The following is a 15,367-nucleotide window of genomic DNA, read 5'->3' as shown; positions in this document are numbered from 1 at the left end:
GCCCCTCTGCCACAAACATTCGCCGCACCTCATATTCTGACCTTTGTCCACCCGCCAATCACAACGTTGTAACAGTAGTTGTTGAGAGACAATATAAATGAAACGGTACAACTTTACCTCGATCATGATTCTCTGTCTTAATGGTTTCTCTTCTACTGACTGTACCAAGTTTGGCTTTAGCAACGAGAAACTGGTTCTTGGCTGTCTTTTGAGAAACCACTCTGCTGCAGTTCTACCAGTAGTTGTATGAGGAGTATTATGATAAGTAATCAGAAAGTTTCAGTTTGTGGTCCAATGACAACTGCCGTTTCTTTGGATTTAGATACAAACAATCTTTGTCTACTCTGCCCTCAGTGCTCCACTGAGTTTTGAAATAACTCACACGAGTAGACACTCGTACTCTGTCTTCTCTAGCCGTTTGAACATTTTATTCAACACGTTATTATGGATTTGCCTGTTTGCTACTGAAATGAGTATGTCATCTAAATAACATACTATCCCTTCAATACCTTGCAAAATCTGGTTCATCACTCCTTGAAATATGGTGGGGTGGAAGACACTCCAAATGGTAGCCTATTAAATTGATATAGGCCGAGATGAGTATAGTCAAGCATGACTTGGACTCCTCATCTAGTTCAAGTTATAAGTAGGCATTTGTGAGATCTAACTTTGAGAAGATCTGATCACCTGACAGCGTTGTGAACAAATCTTCTCCATTTGGCAATGTATTGGAGAGATTACCTTCTAAAACCTGGTTTACAGTTACTTTATAATCACCACACAACCTTACCTTACCATCTGACTTGGATACAACAATGGAAGTAGCCCAATTACTTAGATCTACCTTAGAGAGAATGTTCTCTGTCTCTAGTCTTTTGAGTTCTTGCTCAACTTTCTCCTCGAGGGTTGTATGGTACGGGACGTGGCTTGCAGCAAACTGGTCTAGTGTCCTTCTGTACTACCACACTTGCCTTGAAGCCTTGGATCGGACTGCCTGTTTCGAAGAACACCTTCAGATACTTGATGAAATCATCCTTCGATGCAAATCTCGTTTCAACACAAAATCTCTCTCCAATCCAGCTTCAGAGTTCCCAACCAATTTCTATCTTAAAAGGCAGGCTTGTCTCCTGCCACAGCTCTGAAATTGATTCTTGTATTTCACTGGTACGGTGATACGTCGATACGTCCTACCATAAGGATTTGCTCTCCTGAGTAGCCTCGCAGCTCTATCTTTGATTTCTGTAATGGAAAATCACTCAACTTGTCGAGATACAGCGCTTCCAGTACTACGGTCAGTGATGCACCATTGTCAATTTCCATGGGTATCCTGGTTCCTGCAACGTCTACTTGGATGACAATACTTCGTGAATCATTGTCCGGTACCCTTGTACTCCTGATGTGTATCTCCTCATGCTGTTGCTTTTCTTCCATGCTATGTAGTCCTATGGGGATTTCTACCTCGAGCATTCTAAGTTGGTTTACTCTTCAGTCGGCATGCCTTCGCAAGATGCCCAATTTTCTTGCAGAAGAAACACTCTGCCTTCATATATGGACAACTTTGAGCATTGTGTTGTCCCAGGCACCGATAGCATGACTTGAATGTGCTGTTACCTTGGCCAGTTGCTGAGGCCTTGGGACCCAACTGCCTTTTTCTTTTAACTTGCAGGCGAGTCACCTTGGTTGTCTGACGACTGGAAATGGTGCGAAATTCTCGGGAGTATTGGTCGGCTATTGACATAGCTGTCTGACAAGCTAAATCAAAGTCAAGTTAGGAGTTGTCAACAACTTTCTTCTGATCGCTTCATTCCACAACCAAAGCGATCACGCAATGCTCGGCCCTGAAAGTTTCCGAAATGACAGTGAACTGTAACTGGAATTGAGGATCAAAGGGGGGCTTTTTGCACAACCATTGCTTCATAAATATTAGCATTTTTCTTTTTAATAAAATTAGAAGCCTGAATGAGTAAGCAATGTTAATGATTCAAGTGGTTCATCAGAACTTGTGAAGAGGTCCAAGCATTAAACCTGTCTTTAAAAAGAAAATGATATATTTTAAAACTAGTTTTAGTGGGGTCAACAATTTTTGTTTTTCAAGAGCAGGTAGTGTGCCTATGGGAGGGAAAATAACGAACTCTGTTATTACTTTATTTTAAAAACGAATGGATGAATGCCTTTCTCATTTCAAAACATTTTCTCCACGTCCATCTTAAAATTACTCCCCAGCAATTTGTTACTTTTATATATTTGCAATCTGCATTTTAGAAAATGTTTGTCTGTAATAATTTCTTTCTTCATTAGAAAGGAAACTTAGACAGCAACTGATGCCTGGTACTACAGATTGAGAAACAAGCAGTGAAATGCATGTGTGCACTTACTATGGTACAACATACATAATATCTTTCTTTGCTGTTTGATGTAATTCAGCCCATGAAGCCGGTTACTTCAATGAGGAGATGGCTCCCATTGAGCTGAAAACCAAGAAAGGAATAAAGTCTATAGTGCAGGATGAGCACCCTAGACCACAGACCACTGCAGAGCAGATGGCCAAGCTACCAACTGTGTTCAAGAAAAATGGCACCGTCACTGCAGCAAATGCTTCAGTATGTTCCAAACCTCTTTCCTTGTGAAATGTAATTGACGCTACTTAATGTCGGGTTTTGTGTTGCCAAGTTTTACCATCAAATACTTTTGCTTCTCCAGTTAACCTTTTCTCTCCCCCTCTCCTGGAAGCACAAAGATGTTCTATAAATATATTAAGAGCAAGAGGATAGCTAAAGAAAGGGTAGGGCCTATTAGAGACCATGAGCCTAATCTCTGTGTGGAGGCGCAAGATGTGGATATGGTTCTTAATGAATACGTTGCGTCGGTTTTCACAAAGGAAAGGGGCAATGCAGATACTGCTATTGAGGCGGAGTGTCAAATTCTGGATGAAATAAACATCGTGAGAGAGGAGGTATTAAGGGGTTCAGCAGCTTTGAAAGTAGATAAGTCCCCAGGCCTGGATGAAATGCATCCCAGGCTATTGAGCGAAATAAAAGAGGAAATAGTAGAGACCTTGACCATCATTTTCCAGTCCTCTTTGGATTTGGGCATGGTGCTGGCGGATTGCAAATGTGGTACCCTTGTTTAAGAAAGGGATAGGCTGAGTAATTACAGGCCTGTCAGCCAACCTCAGTGGTGGGAAAATTATTGGAAACATTCCTGAAGGACAGGATAAATCTATGTTTAGAAAGGCAAGGATTAATTAGGGACAGACAGCACAGATTTGTTAAGGGAAGATCGTGTTTGACTATCCTGATGATTGAATATTTTGAGGAGGTAACCAGGAGGGTCGATGAGGGTAGTGTGTGTAGTGTAGCTTTTGATAAACAAAGCTTTTGATAAGGTCCCACATGGCAGACTGGCCATGAAGGTTAAAGCCCATGGGATCCAGGGCAAAGTGGCAAGTTGGATCCAAAATTGGCATAGAGGTAGGAAGCAAAGGGTAATGATTGATGGATGTTTTTGTAACTGGAAGGATGTTTCCAGTGGGGTTCCGCAGGGCTCATAACATAAATAGGAGCAGGAATAGGCCATTTGGCCCCTCGAACCTGCTCCGCCATTCAATAAGATCATGGCTGATCTGACCATGGACTCTGCTCCACTGCCCTGCCTGCTCCCCATAACCCTTTACTCTCTCATCGCTCAAAGATCTATCTATCTCCGCCTTAAATAATGACCCAGCCTTCACAGCTCTTTGGGGCATAGATTTACAACCCACCAAGAGAAGAAATTTTTCCTCATAGTTTTAAATGAACAGCCCCTTATTCTGAGACCATGTTCCTTAGTTTTAGTTTTCCCTATGAATGGAAATATCCTCTCTCCATCCACCTTGTCGAGCCCCCTCATTATCTTATGTTTCAATAAGATCACCTCTCGTTCTGAGCTCCAATGTATATAGGCCCAACCTACTCAACCTTTCCTCATAAGTCAACCCCCTCATCTCCGGATTCAACCTAGTGAATCTTCTCTGAACAGCCTCCAATGCAAGTATATCTTTCCTTAAATACGGAGATGAAAACTGCACGCAGTACTCCAGGTGTGACCTCACCAATACCCTGTACAGTTGCAGCAGGACTTTTCTTTTATACTCTATCCCCCTTGCAATAAAGGCCAATATTTTGTTTGCCTTCATGATTACTTGCTATACCTGCATGCTAGCTTTTTGTGTTTCATGCACAAGGATCCCCAGGTCCCTCTGTACTGCAATTTTTCTCCATTTAAATTATAATTTGCTTTTCTATTATTTCTGCCAAAGTGGATAACCTCACATTTTCCCTCATATTATACTCCTGCCAAATTTTTGTCCACTCACTTAGCCTGTCTATATCCCTTTGCAGATTTTTTGTGTCCTCATCACAATTTGCTTTCCCACCCATCTTTGTATCATCAGCAAACTTGGCTACATTACAGTCGGTCCCTTCATCCAAGTCATTCATCTAGATTGTAAATAGTGGAGGACCCAGCACCGATCCCTGCAGCATCCCACTAATCACGGTTTGCCTACTGGAAAATGACCCATTCATCCCGACTCTCTGTTTTCTGTTAGTTAGCCAATCCTCTCTTCATGCCAATATATATAAATATAAATATATATATATATATATATATATATATAACCCCCAAGTCCGTGAACTTTTATCTTGTGCAGTACCTTATCGAATGCCTTCTGGAAATCCAAATACACCACATCCATTGGTTCCCTCTTATCTACCCTGCTTGTTACATCCTTAAGAACTCTAGCAAATTTGTCAAAAACATGATTTCCCTTTCATAAAACCATGCTGACTCTGCTTGATTAAATCATGCTTTTGCAAATGTCCCACTACTGCTTCCTTAATAATGGACTCTAGCATTTTCCCAATGACAGATGTTAGGCTAACTAGTCTATAGTTTCCTGCTTTTTGGCTGACACCTTTTTTAAATAGGGGTGTTACATTTGCGGTTTTCCAATCCGCTGGGACCGCCTCAGAATCCAGGGAAATTTGGTAGATTACTATCTCTGCAGCCACTTCTTTTAAGACCCTATGATGTAGGCTCCATACTGGAACCCTTGCTTTTTGTGGTTTACATCAATGATCTAGATTTAAATACAGGAAGTATGATTAAGAAGTTTGCAGATGACACTAAAATTGGCTGTGTGGTTGATAATGAAGAGAAAAGTCATGGACTGCAGGAAGATATCAATCTAGTCAGGTGGGCAGAACAGTGGCAATTGTAATTTAATTCAGAGAAGTCTAAGGTAATGCACTCGGGAAGGACTAATAAGGAAAGGGTATATACATTAAGTGGTAGGCCACTTAATCGTGTAGATGAACAAAGGGACCTTGGAGTGATTGTCCACAGATCCTTGAAAGTAGCAGGCCAGGTGGTTAACATAGAAAATAGATACAGGAGTAGGCCATCTGGCCCTTCGAGCCTGCACCACCATTCAATAAGGTCATGGCTGATCATTCCTTCAGTACCCCGTTCCTGCTTTCTCTCCATACCCCTTGATCCCTTTAGCCGCAAGGGCCATATCTAACTCCCTCTTGAATATATTCAATGAACTGGCATCAACAACTCTCTGCGGTTGGGAATTCCATAGGATAACAACTCTGAGTGAAGAAGTTCCTTCTCATCTCAGTCCTAAATGGCTTACCCCTTATCCTAAGACTGTGTGCCCTCTGGTTCTGGACTTCCCCAACATCGGGAACATTCTTCGTGCATCTAACCTGTCCAGTCCCGTCAAATTTTATGTTTCTATGAGATCCCCTCTCATCCTTCTAAACTCCAGTGAATACAGGCCCAGTCGATCCAGTCTCCTCCATGGGTCAGTCCTGCCATCCCTGGAATCAGTCTGGTGAACCTCCGCTGCATAATTTTCCAACAGTCAATCGACTCGATCAGTTCCTATGGACTGGAGGGTTGCTAATGTAACACCACTTTTTTTAAAAAGGAGGGAGAGAGAAAACGGGTGATTATAGACCAGATAGCCTGACATCAGTAGTGGGAAAAATGTTGGAATCAATCATTAAGGATGAAATAGCAGCACATTTGGAAAGCAGTGACAGGATAGGTCCAAAGTGCTTGTTGTTATTGGTCAAGGCATAGAATACAAGAACAGGGAGGTTATGCTTAAATTGTATAATACTCTGGTTAGGCCACAGCTGGAATACTGCGTGCAGTTCTGGTCGCCGTATTATAGGAAGGATATGATTGCACTAGAGAGGGTGCAGAGGAGATTTACTAGGATGCTGCCTGGAATGGAAAATCTTAGCTATGAGGACAGATTGGATAGGCTGGGTTTGTTCTCATTGGAACAGGAGGCTGAGAGGAGACCTCATTGAGGTGTATAAAATTTTGAGGGGCCTGGATAGAGTGGATAGCAAGGGCCTATTTCCTGAGGGGGCATTGTTTTAAGGTGGTTGGTGGAAGGTTTAGAGAGGATTTGAGGGGAGGCTTCTTCACGCAGAGGGTTGTGGGGGTCTGGAACTCGCTGCCTGGAAGGGTGGTGGATGCAGAAACCCTCACCACATTTGAAAGGTGCTTGGATGGGCACTTGAAGTGCCGTAACCTGCAGGGTTACGGACCTAGAGCTGGTAAGTGGGATTAGACTGGATAACCTCTTGTTGGCTGGCACAGATACGATGGTAAGTAATGCAAGGAATCAAATACGGCCAGGGTAATCTCCTGGACTAGTTTTGATCGCCTGGATGGGTCAGAGAGGAATTTTCCCAGATTTTTTTTTTCCCCAATTGGCCTGGGTTTTTAATTTGTTTTTTTACCTCTCCCAGGAGATCACATGGCTCCGGTTGGGGTGGAGTGTAGAATGTTGCGGTGCAGGGGGTGTCGCAGTTGTGTGGGGCGGACTGGTTGGGCCGGATGCTCTTTACCTTTCCGCCATTGTTCATAGATTTATATATAACCTTTAGAGCTGCTGACCGAGGGCCGTGTGGCTCTTTGTCGGCCGTGCAGACACGGTGGGCCGAAATGGCCTCCTTCTGCGCTGTAAATTTCTATGTTTGGATTATGATTCATAGAACTGGTCAAACTCTGTTTCCTAGCCACCGACTCCAACTGTCTCCAGGGCCACTGTCTGAGGCTGAACCAGACTGTACGCAACCTTGCTGTCCTATTTCACCCAGAGATGATCTTGCGACCACATGTCCGTCCATCACTAAGACCACCTACTTCCACCCCCATAACGTCACCTGTCCCTACCCCTGCCTCAACTCATCTGCTGAAACCCTAATCTTTGCCTTTGTTACTTCTAGACTTGACTATTCCAGCGCTCTCCTTGATAGCCTCCCATCTTCCACCCTTGAACTCATCCAAAACGCTGCTGACCATATCGTAACTTGAATCAAGGCCTGTTCACCAATCATCCCTGTGCTTGTTCACTTACATTGACTCCCATTCCGACGATGCCTCGATTTTAAAATTCTCAACCTTGTTTTCAAATTCCTACATGGCCTCGCCCCTCCCTATCTCTAACCCCTTCTGGATCCCTATAACCCCCTCAGATCTCTGTGCTCCTCCAATTCTGGCCTCTTGCACATTCCTGTTTTTAATCGCTCCACCAATGTGCAGCCGTGCCTTCAGCTGCTTGAGCCCTAAGCTCTGTAATTCCCTCCCTAAACCTCTCCGCCTCTCTACACCTCTCTCCTCCTTTTAAGACGCTCCTCAAATCATACAACTTTGACCACCTGCCCTAATATCTCCTTGTGTGGCTCGGTGTCAAATTTTGTCTGATAAGCTCGTGTGAAGCACCATGGGACACTTTACTACATTAAAGGCGCTATTTAAATGCAAGTTGTTTAGTGAAGTGGATATTATTCTTGTGTGAGTCCAGACAATGAGTGTTCAGAGGCCATTTGACCATGGGGTCATTGCAGCCAAGCTTAATCCTGTCTTTTCCTGATGCCCACACATGGTCACTTTGCAATCAGAAATAAGAACGTTATCTGATATTTTTATTTCTCTACCCTCTCCCTAATTCGGCATACTTATTGGAGTGCCCCAACTGCTGCTACAGTTAGCAGATCAACAATCAAAATGGGACATGTCTGGTCTACATGGCTCAGTTCTTTTATTGGATGCATTTATTTGTACTAACTGAATTGCAGCCGTTTCTCTGATTGGCTCTCCATTATCACATGACCTATTGCTGATTGGTCCCCTTGGAGGATAAGTCACACCCTGTAGTTTCTCTGGACTGTGTAAATGGAACCGCCCAGCCTAACTTTGCACATTGTAATATTTGGACTTCAGAAGTCAGAAAGGACACATCTCTCCTCCAGCCGAAGTTTCTCCTTGCCCCAGCGCAAGTGCATCCCTTACCCAAGCACAAGTGCTGCCTCCCACAGCTGAAGTTCCTCCTTACCCCAGTGCAACTGCATCCCTCCCACAGCCTAAGTCCCTTCCACAAGTGCATGATCGTAAACCCCCCCCCCCCCCAACGCTATAGATGGAGCATTGTGTGTGGATTGTTAACAGGTTTATTGGGTATGAAGTGTCAGTGTCGTGACTTCTGGATTTCATCCACTGTAACGATGTCGGGTATGGGTGTAAAGGAGATTGGAAGAACGGTCTCTCTTTTCTCGCGCGCTCGCTCGCGGCCCGGCGGGGAGCTCAGCAGGCAACGTGGTGTTCGCAGCCGGTTCCGACGCATGCGCAGATAAGGGTTAGTGGAAATTGCGTTGGGGTAGTGGAGGTGGCGGAGACTATTTGTCCTAACTCGCTTCTGCGCATGTGTCGGGAGGCGCATGCGCAGAAGCGTGTTAGGACAAATAGTCACTCCGTTCTTTATTACAGGGCACTTACCGAGTCATCAGATTCTGCTAACTTGTTTCTTTTGGGCACATGAGTCAGGTGACACGAGGTGTAAAAACAGTTAGCACCCTAGAATCTAGCTTACCAAAACTATTGAACAAAATTTTGATTTAAGAACAGTACAACAGCAGGTCTGAGGCTGTTTTTGATGTATTTTCTTTAGGGAGTGTGTGATGGAGCTGCCGCAGTGATTATAGCCAGTGAAGAGGCTGTCCAGAAACATAAATTGACGCCACTGGCCAGAATAGTGGCCCATCATGTGTGTGGGTGTGACCCAAGCATTATGGGAATTGGTGAGTACCACCATATCACTAAGGTGACCAGTTTTGAAGGCGATTTTCCCAGGGTGCTAAACAGATGGGGAGCACAATTGGTGATGCAATGATATAATTGAATTTGAAGGTTAAAAATTGATTATTAGAATTGTTTGCTTAACTCTCAATGCATGCTCGCCCAATAAGTTAGTGATTAAAATCACCCTTAGGAGTGGTACCGTGCTCAACATATAGACTGTTGAGCAAATTAATCAGGCCAGAGCAGCAATTGGGGGCTGCAATTGGCCTCCGCACCACTGCATTAGGAAATAAGCTAGCATTCCTGTTGCAGATCGATATGCATGTGCTCCTATTGGAGAGTGGTGATGGATAGATGAAGGATGAGAACGATTGGTTGTGATCCCCTGCACAGTTTAGTAGCTTGTCAATGATAACCTGTTGTCCAGTACGTCAGTGCGTTGATGAGAGAAAACACTGAGGAAAACTAATCATAAAGCTTGTCAGGAACTAACCCTGCCTATAAATTCTCCTCTGTAGATGATGCTGAACCACCAAATTCAAAGTAGTCCAGTATTGGGCTATATGTTTGTACTTAAATCATCTCAATATAAGTTTACCCAGTTTAGCATTTGTAGTCAAAATACTTCGGGGTTGAAATTCGGTACCGCCATTTTTGAGGCGGTGTCACTGCCTGAATACTGATTTTACCGCCAAGCGTTAGGTGCAGGCTCTAACTGCCAAATTCAGTTTTTACACCCAAAGATGAGAGCAGCGCACACTCATCCTCAGGCAGGAGCTCGGGAGGCGACTGAATTTTGCATTGGGAGACTGCCGCCATACTAGCTGGAAAACGGGAAGAAAGAAAAAAAACCTCAAACTTCTCCGACCCACACAAACTTCCCCACTGTTGGAACTAATGCAAAAATGAAGAAAGAAATAAAGAAAAAAAACTTACCTTGCTCTCTGAACAATTTCGCCCAAGTTCCGCTATTTAACCACCACTGCCGGTACGCTATAGAGGCGCCAAGGAGGCGTTGCACGCATACTGATGTCATGATTTCCTTTAGCGTTAGTCGGCGGGACATAACGTTTCAACGCCCTTAAAACATTTTTTTTTTAAATGAACAATGAATTTCATGTTGGGCTGAACAGCACCCAATGCCACTCCCAACTGCCTAACTGCCTAACTCCCAATTAACGCGTTATCAGCAAGCGTTAGCAACCAAATTTCAACCCCTTAATTCTTCCTTCTGAAAATTTTCTCTCCATTATTATTTTAATTGGGATAACACCACCATTAAAATAGAGTGGAGGAGAATTTTGGATGAATTTATTAAACTGGTTTACAATAATGTAATTTAAATGTTTTAACTTTGTTTCATTTCTTTGTAGGAAAAATATTTTAAGTGTGTTGTGTGAGCATAGTTTAAATTGGAAGTGGATCCAGTGCTGCTGTGGGCTATGCCATGGAAAATTAGGATGCAGGTTTATATTCCCAACAGGACGAGCACCTCATCATCTGGTTCCAATGTTCTCCTTTTTACTGTGCTGATTCATGCTAGGATATCATTATCTGGACACTGGCTGTCATCCCAAAGCCAATTTTTATACATGAGCCTAGAGAATGAGTTGACTGGCTATTCGCCAATGCAGAGTCACAAGCTTCATCCTGCCCTTGCCCATCATCTACGTAATATCTGGCAGAAGTTGTCGGTCAGCAATCTGGAGCAAGAATCCTGGTCGTTTCCCCCCCCCCCCCCCCCCCCCCTCTTCTTTGCTCAGCATTGCTAATGCCCAATTGTGGCATTTCTTCACTGCCACCCCTGTTGAGATCAGATCCTTAACAGTACACAGATCGAACTGGAAATATCCTGGCTTGTCTTGGAAGTTTTACAGCCAGCTGTGCAACACCAGGCACTAACTCGGGTGTTGCACAATGTAAAAACCGCTTTAACGGAGCTTCTCTACCTAATCGCACCAGTTTCAGTGAGTGCTCACATCCAAAACATTATCCTGTCTTTCTCGGTCAGATAATGATCATCACGTTTTATCAAGTAAATTGGCAACGGCCTGAGAGCTGACCCTCCTTGATCAGATATGTAGGGGTTTTAAAAGAGAAAAATAAATTTGGTTGAGAGGAGGAAAGGGTAGGAAAGCGGCAATGAATTGTCCCATTGGTAGCTTTAAAAAAAAATAAAAATAAATAAATAATAAAATCTTCCCTACTCCTTCCTGACAAACATGATACTTACTCCCAGGCCTCTGCCAGTGCCATTCTACCAGCCATTAGCGGGCAAGCAAAAGCTGTCAATTTAGGCAGACGAATTTTACTAATGAAGCGATCATTAGAACTTCAAAGTTGGATACCTTTTCATACCCCTCCCCATGGGAAATCATCTGGCCTCTGCTCATGGCCTTCTGTGGGCAGAATGGCTAAAACAGAACTCAGCAGGGGGCAGACTGTGGGTGCGAGCCTGTATCCCAGCACATGGCATAACGCATTGGTGCTCCAATATTCTATCTCACTGCATACTATTGGTAGTTTTAAAAATCTGGAGAATTTAGTGGAAAAGTACAAGAACTTAAATTCAAAATGCTACGGATGCTGGAAATCAGAAATAAAAACAGAAAATGCTGGAAATACTCAGACAGCATCTATGGAGAGAGAAACAGACCTTTCATCATTTCTAACTTCTGACAAAAGGACATCGACCTGAAACGTTAACTCTGTTTCTCCCTCCACAGATACTGCCTGACCACCTGAGTATTTCCAACATTTTCGGTTTTTATTACAAGAACTTAAAACTTGTTTCATTATTAACTGGCTCTTTTTTTTCTGTCTCTGGCAGGCCCAGTGGCAGCAATCAACGGGGTCCTGAAGAAAGCAGGATTGTCCTTGAAGGACATGGATCTGGTAGAGGTCTGTGAAAACCAATGAATAGGACATTTTTTTAATTGTATTTGGTTTGTGGTGGCCATAATTAAAAGTATCACACCGTTAAACTGCAAGAGACTTATCACCATGCAAATCATCATCATAATCATCATCATAGGCAGTCCCTTGCTTCCATTCATAACATGAGTTATTAGGTGGCTGAACAGCCCAATACGAGAGCCACTGTCTCTGTCACAGGTGGGGCAGATAGTCATTGAGGGAAGGGGTGGGTGGGACTGGTTTGCCGCGCGCTCTTTCCGCTTCCTGCGCTTGATTTCTGCACATTCTCAGCGACAAGACTCGAGGTGCTTCGTGCCCTCCCGGATGCACTTTCTCCACTTAGGGCGGTCTTTGGCCAAGGTCTCCCAGGTGTCACTGGGGGTGTTGCACTTTATCAGGGAGGCTTTGAGGGTGTCCTTGTAATGTTTCTGCTGCCCACCTTTGGTTCGTTTGCCGTGAAGGAGTTCCGAGTTGAGCACTTGCTTCTGATGTCTGGCATGCGAACTATGTGGCCTGCCCAGCGGAGCTGATCAAGTGTGGTCAGTGCTTTACTGAGGCGTACAAAAGCATAGGCCTTGCGCTAAACATCAGCAAAACAAAGGTCCTCCACCAGCCTGTCCTTACCGCACAGCACTGTTCCCCCAGTCATCAAGATCCATGGCGCGACCCTGGACAACGTGGACCACTTCCCATATCTCGGGAGCCTCTTAACAAGAGCAGACGTTGACGACGTGATCCAACACTGTCTCCAGTGCGCCAGTGCAGCCTTCGGCTGCCTGAGGAAAAGAGTGTTTGAAGACCAGGCCCTCAAAACTGCCAGCAAGCTCATGGTCTACAGGGCTGTAATGATACCCGCCCTCCTGTATGGCTCAAACATGGACCATGTACAGTAGACACTGCAAGTCGCTGGAGAAATACCACCAACGATGTCTCCAAGATCCTACAAATCCCCTGGGAGGACAGATGCACCAACATTAGCGTCCTCGACCAGGCCAACATTCCCAGCATCGAAGTTCAATGCAAATAAAAAAACACAGAATACAATAGAGAGCTGTTAAATACCGGCTCCACTCTGCATAACTAATAAGCCTCCATATTTACCAGTCACAGAGACCTTACCTGAAATACAGACCAGGCTGCCACTTTTTTTCATTTTCAGAGTTTGCCTTTTTAACATGTTTAGAAAGTTAGCATAGAGGAAAGGTTACATTGAATTACACAGAAATATACAGCACAGAAATAGCCCATTCAGCCGAACTGGTCCATGCCAGTGATTATACTCCACACGAACCTCTTCCCAGCAATCTTCATCTAACCCTCTCTATATGACCGTCTATTCCATTCTTCCTCATGTGTTTATCTAGCTTCCCCTGTTGCTGGCTTGTGCTGTGTTTAGATCAGCGTGATCTAATTAAATGGTGGAGCGGACTCGGAGTGGCTGAATGGCCTACTCGTGTTCTATGTTTTTTATTCTAATTCCTCTCCTGTCACTTTCCTCCCCTCCCTTGTTGTCCTGCAGGTGTGGACTCCTTCCTGGAGTTTCCTTTCTGTACCTCACACTGGTCCATTCTTCACACGTGAGCCAGAACAGTGAGTTTTGGCAGAATATTCGATCATTACACCCAAGCCTGGTCCTATTCTCCTCCAGCATCCATACAGCACACTTTCCAGGAAAAATGACTGGAGCAGGAGCAAGAATCTTGACTGAATTTCCCTTCCCTAAGCCAGCGGTGCTGAGGCAAATTACAGTTACTGTTCTCCTGCCTGAGATCAGCTAACTTCATACACATCGGTGCTTGGAGTTAGGATCTTTCTAGACTGTGGTCCAGCAATTCACTGCCATAACCAAATGAGCAATCGGGGAGAGCATTTTACTTTGTTCAAAACCTTGTATTTCAAACTAAAGTTTACACTGTTATTGATTGTGATGTATCTTTTCTTCAAAAGGTAAATGAAGCCTTTGCTCCTCAGTATTTGTCTGTGCAGAAGGCTCTGAAATTGGACCCTGAAAATACTAATGTTAATGGAGGGGCTATAGCATTAGGACACCCACTGGGGGCATCAGGAACCAGGATAACAGCACATCTAGTTCATGAGCTCAGGTATGATCTCTACATTTATGTATATGTCTGTTTCCTGGCTAAATTAGCTGAAGGTGTGTTTGTATGTATAGATGGAAAAAAAGCAGCTGGCAATGCATCCTACTGGAACTTCTGTGCATTGCACAACGGCTGCAGGATCTGTGCTTGTTCCCACCTTTCCCCACAAACTGAATTCCAATGTCCGGAATCCTTGGGACTGAGTCCATGCTGGTTTTTGGGTTTTTCCAGATTTCAGACGAAAATCAATAGTTTGAAATCCAGAATCCTCGGGACCGAATCCATGCCGGATTTCGGACCTCGCCGATTCACGTCACTCCTCGATTCCCACCACTCCTTGCCGATTCCTGCTGATCCTCCGCTCCTCGCCGTTCGTCGAATCATGCCGCTCCTCCGCTCAACGATTCTCGTGACCCCCCAGCACTGCGCTTTTTACCGGTTTCTTCATCCCTCGCCACCCAAAATCGCCATCTTGGCCGCCTCAAATATGTCTGGTTTTCGGACAATAAAGGGAAATCATGTTTGACAAATTTGCTGAAGTTCTTTGAAGATGTAATGAGCAGGAAGGATAAGGGGGAACCAGTGGATGTAATGTATTTGGATTTCCAGAAGGCATTCAGTAAGGTGCCACATAAAAGGTAACTGCACAAGATAAAAGTTCACGGGGTTGGGGTAATATATTAGCATGGATAGAGGATTGGCTAACTAACAGCAGAGTGTCAGGATAAATGGGTCATGGCAAACAGTAACTAGTTGGGTGCCGCAGGGATCGGTGATGGGGCCTCAACTATTTATAATCTATATTAATGACTTGGATGAAGGGACCGAGTGCAATGTAGCCAAAAATCGGCTTTTCCAATCTGTCATGATTTCTCTCAACACATTCTCAGCATCTCCAGGAGAAGGCCCCAGCGAATGTCCTTGAAACATGGCACATGGCTTACTTTTACCAGCACAAGTTTTGAAACATATAAAAATTAAATTTAAACACTAATTTTTATATTAAAAACCGTGTTTATTCAGGTAAGTTTATTTTTAACACTATTAAAATACTTTTTAAAATTTCCCCAAATTTCTTTTTTCTAAAACATTTAATTACATTTAATTTCAATTCATTTTAAATGTGAGGTATTTTACTTACTTATTATGCTGTGTTTTGATGTTTTAGGGGTTTTTAATCATTGATAGAAATGGGACTCTGTACA

At 43.9% G+C, this 15,367-nt stretch overlaps 1 protein-coding gene across 2 annotated transcripts in view; it reads left to right on the top strand.

Moving 5' to 3' along the window:
* The window catches only part of acaa2 (acetyl-CoA acyltransferase 2), a 72,530-nt gene that overhangs the window by 40,992 nt on the left and 16,171 nt on the right, over positions 1–15,367 (top strand). For both annotated transcript variants that reach the window (XM_070867493.1, XM_070867494.1), the window contains exons 6-9: positions 2,425–2,600; positions 9,017–9,146; positions 11,978–12,048; positions 14,011–14,165. In XM_070867493.1, the coding sequence (XP_070723594.1) occupies positions 2,425–2,600; positions 9,017–9,146; positions 11,978–12,048; positions 14,011–14,165 (532 nt within the window). The remainder of the gene's footprint in view (positions 1–2,424; positions 2,601–9,016; positions 9,147–11,977; positions 12,049–14,010; positions 14,166–15,367) is intronic.

The sequence above is a fragment of the Pristiophorus japonicus genome, chromosome 2 (genome assembly GCF_044704955.1).
Source record: "Pristiophorus japonicus isolate sPriJap1 chromosome 2, sPriJap1.hap1, whole genome shotgun sequence".
NCBI classification, from domain to species: Eukaryota; Metazoa; Chordata; class Chondrichthyes; family Pristiophoridae; genus Pristiophorus; species Pristiophorus japonicus.
Note: the sequence above shows the minus strand (reverse complement) of the source record. Positions and strands in the feature narration are given on the sequence as shown.